General features: G+C 36.7%; 1 protein-coding gene across 2 annotated transcripts in view; it reads right to left on the reverse strand.

Moving 5' to 3' along the window:
- Window positions 1–894: 894 nt before the first annotated feature.
- Window positions 895–8,713, reverse strand: part of LOC117102823 — a 16,520-nt gene continuing 8,701 nt past the window's right edge. For both annotated transcript variants that reach the window (XM_033243248.1, XM_033243249.1), the window contains 2 exons: window positions 7,516–7,737; window positions 895–6,937 (listed from right to left, as the gene is read on the reverse strand). In XM_033243248.1, coding sequence (XP_033099139.1) covers window positions 3,051–6,937; window positions 7,516–7,737 — 4,109 coding nt within the window. In that variant the 3' untranslated portion in view covers window positions 895–3,050. The remainder of the gene's footprint in view (window positions 6,938–7,515; window positions 7,738–8,713) is intronic.

An 8,713-nucleotide genomic window follows, 5' to 3' on the forward strand; every position in this document is an offset into this window, starting at 1 on the left:
CCCAACCCCCCCCCCCCACCATCCGGCAAATCCTTGCGCCACTCCTGCTCTAAACGGTATACCGGTAGTTCAGACCATAGGCATATGATAATTTTGTGATTATAATCCCTTCTAAACGTGTCTAATCAGGAAGACACTAGTAATAATAGCTAATTTATTTGCCACTCCAAACGATTACAATTTTGTGTTACAAGTGAATCTGTATTTTGGTGCTCACATAAAAGTATTATTGGTTGAGGATCAGGGATAACACACTCTACTTGAGTTGCTTGCACACTGATAATTAGGAAAATTTGTATATTTCCTATTGTTGATTTAGTGATAGTAAAAGATAAGTGTGTGAACGAACGAGTTGACTGATGTGTTGCATTCTACAATCCCCTAAAATAAATAGGACTACGATTCGCCGGATATGCGTCTGACAAACTCGTGGAGATGGTGATTAGAATGCTATTTATATTAGGAAGAATACGCTTATGTGCTAGCCAGATATGAGGATTAATGATAGGATACAGTTTAACATTTTTTAGCATGGTAGGTAAATGATGATCTATATGATTCAAGTTTTAAGTTTTAAAAGCAAAAAAATTCAGTAATCATTACACATTATGAATTGAGGCTGTATCGTGACATGTAGCGTATTCAATAAGCAAATATTAGGTGACGCCTTTACTGCTTACTTTTCTTCTTTATATAAATGTATTTCTCAAACTTGATAAAAATTACGCTCGTATAAGAATGGTTTCCTAAGACCACGGAGGAAATATATTAAGATATATTTCCTCCATGCTAAGAAGTACCGGTACGGTGTTTTAAAGTTGCAAATCTGGACATTCAGAAATACACGGTACATGTTTCCGTAATCGATTAATAAGACGAGATGAAACGACCAGACTGATTTAGCACACTTTAATCATATAATATCATGACGGATACATACATTTACATTAAAACAATTATAGCGTTAAAACACACAAAATATACATTTTTCAAGGTGATATTGTAAATAAGGAATGTTATGGCAACACCGGAATAAATTAATAATAACCAGTCGTTTCGATTATGCCTTTTGGCTATGGCAAATTCAGTAATGTAAAAAAATATTCTATACCAAATAAAGCTGTAAACGGGATCACATAAATAAGTTATCTAGCCCTAGGTAATAGATTCAGTAAAACTCAGATATATTAGAAGGCCATATACTTTTTTTGTAAGAACACTGAGACTGAAATTGCTTGAAAAAAAAAAAAGAACAATGTAAGAACAAATTAAGGTTGAGCTAAAATTTAAAATGCGGTTTTTATCAAAATATCTACAAAAACAAACAAAAATTCTTCTGTTCTTATCTGTACCTCATGTGCAATAGGTCTGACGATGTAATCCCCTCTATAATACAGTACAGTAATATACTGCTGCACAATAACAATTGTCTATTTTGAAAAGTGTGTTAATAAGAACAAAATAAGAACATTTTGAGTCTAAAATCAGCCCCAAAAAAATTAAAAAATAAGAAAAATAAGAACACTGATCCTGGGCAAAATTATCTTGGTTCTTATAAAACAAGTTCTCGTAATCTCCGATGAGGGCAATAAAATAGAGACATTATAGTATATTGGCCCTAACAGCCGCCCATACAAAAAGGATCTATTAATCAAACAGCCGAATGTTTCTACAATGTTTCTGTCTACAATTCTACAATGTTTCTGTCTAGAGCTCCTCATCGGAGCTCAAAAAAAGTGTACGTACGCATTGACTCATAAATGGCCAGGGGTTAATCTATGAGAAACATGCACATAGGCAAACTGTACAAAGACCTTTTAAAGATCATTTTAGTATAAGAAAACTTCGATGCTAAAAAAAAAAACAAAACAAACAAAAAAAACCCAACCTCATAGATCATCCTCTTGTCTCAGGGCTTATAGACGACTGTTTGAATGCGCTTCTTGATAGGCCTATATGTTTGATGAAATATTTTATGCATAACAACGATTTATTGTACAACACTTTTTATGCCTTGGTTCCGCAAAAGCCTAGGCTAATACATTTGACTTCTGAACCTTAATTTATTTTAAAGTTTTCTAATAAATTTAAAGATTTATTTTTACGAGCAGGCACCTAAATAATAAAATTGATCACATCTCTAAGAAAATTCCAAACACCTGATTTGCTCCTCAAAAAGTGTAATAAATAAATATTTATAAAAAAAAATTCAGAACAAGCAAAATTTTAAATTCAGGAACTCAAGTCAGCAATATCTAAGGCAAGAGTAAAGTTTTCTGTACTGTAAGGTCATTGGAGCAGCTAGAATTAAATGTTTTGAAGGCCCATGAAAAGTACTGGTAAACGAATTTAAGATCGTGCAGATAGGACGAGGTTATTTTCTTGTAATAGCCGCCGACTTATAAATCGACTCAGCTACTTAAATAGGCCTACTACAGTAAACTAAATTTTATCAAGAAGTCCTAAAGTATTGCATTGTACATATTGAAATTTAAAAAATGAGTTTATAATTTTGTGTTAACATTAAGAAGCGGTGTCTTTATTATTTTGTTTGAAGATTATGTTAACAACACAGTAGCATAATTCAAAGTGAATTCAATAAAATTGCATCTATAACCTCTTAATCTTGTACTTTTTTGTTTACTTAAGATACTATGTGCTTATTTGTGGTATAGGCCTAGAACTTGTGATATAGTGAGTCTATATCTGAGTCTACTGTGGATAGAATTTTACACTAAATTATTTCAATCGACCAATCAAACAATTAATCATATCAAGTAATGTATCGTAAATAAGTAATTGACGATATATTTGATCGATTGCAGTCGTAATATATGACTTTTTCGACACACAATTTTTCATCACATTTGTCAGTTTAGATGCTAAGGCACATGTTTAATACTACCACTATTTTCAGCAAAAACACATCACCACTCCTGCACATGACTAACAATGTTGTTTTAAAAAAGGTAAAATACCATAATCGTAAATTAAAAATCAGACACTCATCTAAAATCTCGCGTAGGCCTAGCAACTTAAAAAAGATCAAATTAGTCGAACTCGCCGTCAATATCAATATCTTCCAACAAACCTGGGTTCGTTACCCAGCCAAGTGCGTCAGGGTCTGATTCCGGCATGATTAAACACATAAATGGTCGACTCGTACTGCCTTCCGTAGGGTATATTGTAGTAGGAGGGAAGCTCTCGTGGTATTCAACCCATCGACAAAGAGCACTGTACACCGATGGGAACTGGTGACGGAGTTTAACCTCTCTCTGTCTCAAATGACGCTGGATGTTGACGAAACACACTTGGCGCAATTTTCGGTCGCGCGTACCGTCTGGCGGAAGTCCAGGCGGCATCGTCAAAATCAATGTCTCTCCTGTTGTTTCATTTGCTCCTACACTGGGCTGAACTACGTGAGTATCACAGAGCGAAAATTTAGCACACTTTTTGATAGCTGTACCTTGTCGGCGCGAAACCGGTTTTTTTGGAATATCTGTACCAATGTTAACAATAACATTTATAATAAACGACTGGTTTGGGTCGTAAGATTGACATACAGAAAGTAAAGACTTTGTATGTTCGTTTGGTTCAGGTGTTTTCTCCAGTTCCCTAGCAGTGATGTATGACGGTGGAGAAGGAACTGCACGAAGTCCATAACAAACGAACAAGCGCGCAGCTTCTTCGTTGGGAAATACAATCAAAATGCAACCCCGACCGCGTGACAAATAACAAGTTCGCGCAATTTTCGATAGTGTGTAGTGCGTAGAACCGTCGTCACGACATACGGCTATTGCACGTTTACAAGAACTGCTCACGCGAGCGAATACACACCTCTGTTTGTGCTCTTCCCAGTGTTGTTTTCGACAGTCACGTGAACAATAATACGTGTAACAATGATGGCAGTTTTTAAAGGATTTTCGTGCTTCGTCAAGATTTGCTGAAATCCTACATTTGCGACAATGCACGACATGATTCTTATCGTCACCTGTGCTTTTCTTTCTTTTGGCGAAATCGTTCGACCTACGCCTGGCAGACGTAACGGACGATTCGCTCTCAGATGATAATAAATTTGATGACGACTGTCCACTTTCATTGTAGGAAAAAGTTGAAGAGTCATTAACACTTGCAGCCGGTAAACCTAGCAGTCCGTCGATAATATCTTCCATAACTAACGCTTTGTCAACATCCTCTGTCTTTGAGTTCGGTTGTTGGTCAGGCTGATAAAGATGTTTTTCGAACTCTTCTTCATCAATACGATGATTCGGTGGGTCATCTAAACGCGTATCTGTTATACTGATTGAAATCCCGATCTTTTTATCATTTGTGAGTAAGTCATCACGCGAACGATTTATAACAGGAAATCGCGGAGAAATATTTGAACTAAGAGCCTTGTCTGCTCTGTGAATTCTACTATTCGAATTGCTCAATTGATTGTCCGATTGCTGTTGTTTTGAAATGTCATCATAACTTAACGATATATTCTTCCCAACACTGAGTTTTGAATTAGCTGGTTTTGATTTATGTTTCTTTTCATTGGACGATGGTGCACTATGGGTAACTGAAGGCACGTGAAAACTACCAGAATGCCACGATTCATCGTAACTAATAGAAGATTCCGATTCCGGTCCAGAAGACATAGTTTCCAAATTTATTGCACTGTCATTCGTAATATCTGGAGAAAAATTGCTTCTATTTGATGACGAGAGGTCAATCACCTTATCATCTTCACATTGAACCACGGGAACCACGGACGCATGATAATCCTTATGGTCCCAAACGGTATAATATTCTTTCTGTTCTGGTAAAGTTCCGTATGTGTCGCATTTAACACATTCGTCCGGATTTGCGTTTGGTAATTCTTCTTTCTTTAACGGCGTACCGTAAACTGATTTGTATGAATACGAACTGTGTTTATACGAAGTTTCTTCAGGGTATGAAACGTTCCCATTGTCAAGTGTATCATTGTTTATTTCCACTACCTGATCCATTGCATTGTTTTCATCACGATTTGTACTTCTTTTACACTTGATATCCGAACCCAACTCTGGGTGTGAGTTTCCATAGTTCGCTGCTTTTTGTTCGGTGTTCTGAACATTTACGCTTGTAATATAAAATGTAGCAGTTCCTTTATTCGATCTTTGCCGCTGAATTTTGAAATTGTTCATTGGGATTGGGTCCATATTGACAAGGTCCGATTCAGATTGTGGCCGTTCATTAATCCGGGGCTGATTTTGTAACTCTTTCTCACTGTACTTACCATAGCTATGATCAACGTGGTGTCTATTTTCACTGTCGAAACTACGGATATCGTAATTGCTCTGTGACTTTAGATATGGTGTTGATGCCAACATTCCGTTCTGATAGTCGTCACGCTGTGTCGGTATATGTTGTGTAGAATAGTAATATTTTGCTTTACGCTCATACGACATCCTTGTAATCACTGGCCTAGATTTCGTACTGCTACAGTCGCTATCGTCACTACCGAACGAGGATGATTTTGGACGGCCATAGTATCGGTTCCGACCTTGAAAAATTCCATTGTCAGTCTTACAAACGTTACCTTCGGCCATATTTTTCATTTTTTGCTTGTGTACCTCAGATTTCTTGTACCATTCCGGTAACTGCAGATTTTTTAGAGAGTCGAGGATCCTTTTCTCGTGGACCGATAAGGTTCTACTTCCGCTAGTGCTTTCACTGGTGATGCTTTCGTGAGATCGTGAAATGTCATCGTTGCTATTTGGTCCGCGTCGGTCATCCACCGCATTCCGTAAGATCAGAGTTTTATCTAAACACCTATCATTGTTGTCTAATGTAATAACATCAGTTTTAATCGTCGCCGGGATTGTTTCATCCTTAGTTTTCGTTGACTTGGGCAACCTGTTAGTGTTTTCTTGTGGTGATTGTGCGGTATCGCTTGATGATGTTGCACAAATGATGTCTTCTTTCGCATCGGAAAGCCCCCTAACCTCCCTGTCACAAGCTGGTTTTCTACGTACTAAATGCAATTCTATGGTTATGGACTGTTTACCTGTTTGCTGACTTATTTGTTCAACGCTAGCTTGATCTTCGCTACATTGTGATGGCGAGGTTAAGTCATGTTTGCACACATCATCGCTATAACTGTTATCTTTAACTCCAAGCGAATTAGATAGCGTAGCTTCAAAGTCCAATTGTGGTTTATTTGCTGTCGTATCTATAAGTTTCCCAGGTGTATTTTGTTCTATTTGCCCGTGGAGAGATTCGTGTTGAATAGCCTCCTTTCCTGAATTCGGTTCCACGCATGCGTCAAATCTAATACCTTCTTGTTCATAAAAACTGGTTTTATTTAGGGTTTTATCTGTGTCCTGTTCTAATTCTGTTAGAAAGGGAAGAGGACGTATTTTCTCAAGTTCTTTAATTTCTGTGAAGAGTGGTTTATCAAACTCGAGTTGTATCAGTTTCGATGTAGGCGACAATTCGCCACGGTCGTCTATTGCCCCATATACGGGTTCACTCCTGGAACCTACGATTCGGTCGTCTTGTGTGCTAGCATCACCGAGATCAATAGTGGTAATAACTGAATTTTGTATGTTTTCTAGTTCTGATGGTTTTTCTTCTAAATCTCTCTGTAGTAGGTCAATCTCTTCTCCCATCCGCATTAGACCATCGCAATTAAGCTGATTTTCCTGGTCGTAAATTTTTAGTTTGACGCCCGTTACTTCCTCATTGTTGCCGTGAGAATTATCTTTAACTTCTTGTTTCGCAATCACATGATCATCCGAATAATTCCTCAATGAGGATTGGTTTAAATCCAAATCAGAAAAATAATTACCAACGTTCTTCAGCAACTTCTCGTGATCCACAACACTATGATTCAAAGCTGAGTCAACATTATCCTGCTTATTAATAACAAAATCATTCTGCGTGTCAATTCTCCTATTACTTTTCAAATGTGTCACACCCACAAGCGTCTCGGTTTCACGATCATCTAAATTGGATCCTTCTACTGTTTTGAGAGAAGTATTAATAACCGTCGGTACAGATTGACATTCTTCCAGATCATGTTCACATACATCAAAATGATCCTCAACGTCGTCAGGGTCGACTTTTGGAGATTGACGTCCATTTGTCGTCTGTTTATATTGATTGTCGAGGGCGAGAAAAGTTGCTGGTTCTGTGAATAAAAGCCGAAATTTTGAATAAAACTATACAGTACTAAAAAAATACAAATTCAATTATTCCTTTAACAATCTTCGCAATACACTTGATTAAGAGTGAAATCTTTTTAATTTTATATATGTATACTTATCATTTCCAACATCACAATCATCAACAACAAAAACAAAAATCCAGGCAACTATTATCGAAATTCATTAAATTGGCAACTCTTTCGAATAAAAAAAAATGACGGACTATGAACTACATTGTATAACGTGCGCCCATGGGCTGGCCCCAGCAAGAATGGCGGATGATATAGAATTGGTGACCGAACAACACGGTTACGAAAAATTCTCCTATTAGTTTTCAAATGTGTCACACCCACAAGCGTCTCGGTTTCACGATCATCTAAATTGGATCCTTCTACTGTTTTGAGAGAAGTATTAATAACCGTCGGTACAGATTGACATTCTTCCAGATCATGTTCACATACATCAAAATGATCCTCAACGTCGTCAGGGTCGACTTTTGGAGATTGACGTCCATTTGTCGTCTGTTTATATTGATTGTCGAGGGCGAGAAAAGTTGCTGGTTCTGTGAATAAAAGCCGAAATGTTGAATAAAACTATACTGAAAAAATACAAATTCAATTAAGATTTTCACTAATATGCCTATCGATCACTTACAATCTGTACTTCATCATAATATCATCATTATCATCGTCGTCATCATCATCATGTTATAATCCTTAACACCACCCACCATCATGGTCGTCATCGTCCTCATCATCATTAATGTCATATTATTACCATTATCTTTATCATCCTGATTATCATTTTCAACATCACAATCATCAACAACAAAAACAAAAATCCAGGCAACTATTATCGAAATTCATTAAATTGGCAACTCTTTCGAATAAAAAAAAATGACGGACTATGAACTACATTGTATAACATGCGCCCATGGGCTGGCCCCAGCAAGAATGGCGGATGATATAGAATTGGTGACCGAACAACACGGTTACGAAACTCGCAATGCAAGTACATTGAATGGTTAAAATAATATGACTTTCAAAATTCCTTTAACAATCTTCGCAATACACTTAATTAAGAGTGAAATCTTTTTAATTTTATATATGTATACTTATCATTTCCAACATCACAATCATCAACAACAAAAACAAAAATCCAGGCAACTATTATCGAAATTCATTAAATTGGCAACTCTTTCGAATAAAAAAAATGACGGACTATGAACTACATTGTATAAAGTGCGCCCATGGGCTGGCCCCAGCAAGAATGGCGGATGATATAGAATTGGTGACCGAACAACACGGTTACGAAAATCGCAATGCAAGTACACTGAATGGTTAAAATAATATGACTTTCCAAAATTCCTTTAACAATCTTCGCAATATACTTAATTAAGAGTGAAATCTTTTTAATTTTATATATGTATACTTTATGTTAAGTTCAAATCTGTATAAGAACATGGCTTTTACCAACTGGGTCACTAGGCTTCGTTGGGGAATTCAAATCTGATTGGAGACAACTGATGTGTTGAACAT

The sequence above is a fragment of the Anneissia japonica genome, unplaced genomic scaffold, assembly GCF_011630105.1.
Source record: "Anneissia japonica isolate Jap-2015-1 unplaced genomic scaffold, ASM1163010v1 scaffold32248_len650992_cov182, whole genome shotgun sequence".
Classification (NCBI taxonomy): domain Eukaryota; kingdom Metazoa; phylum Echinodermata; class Crinoidea; order Comatulida; family Comatulidae; genus Anneissia; species Anneissia japonica.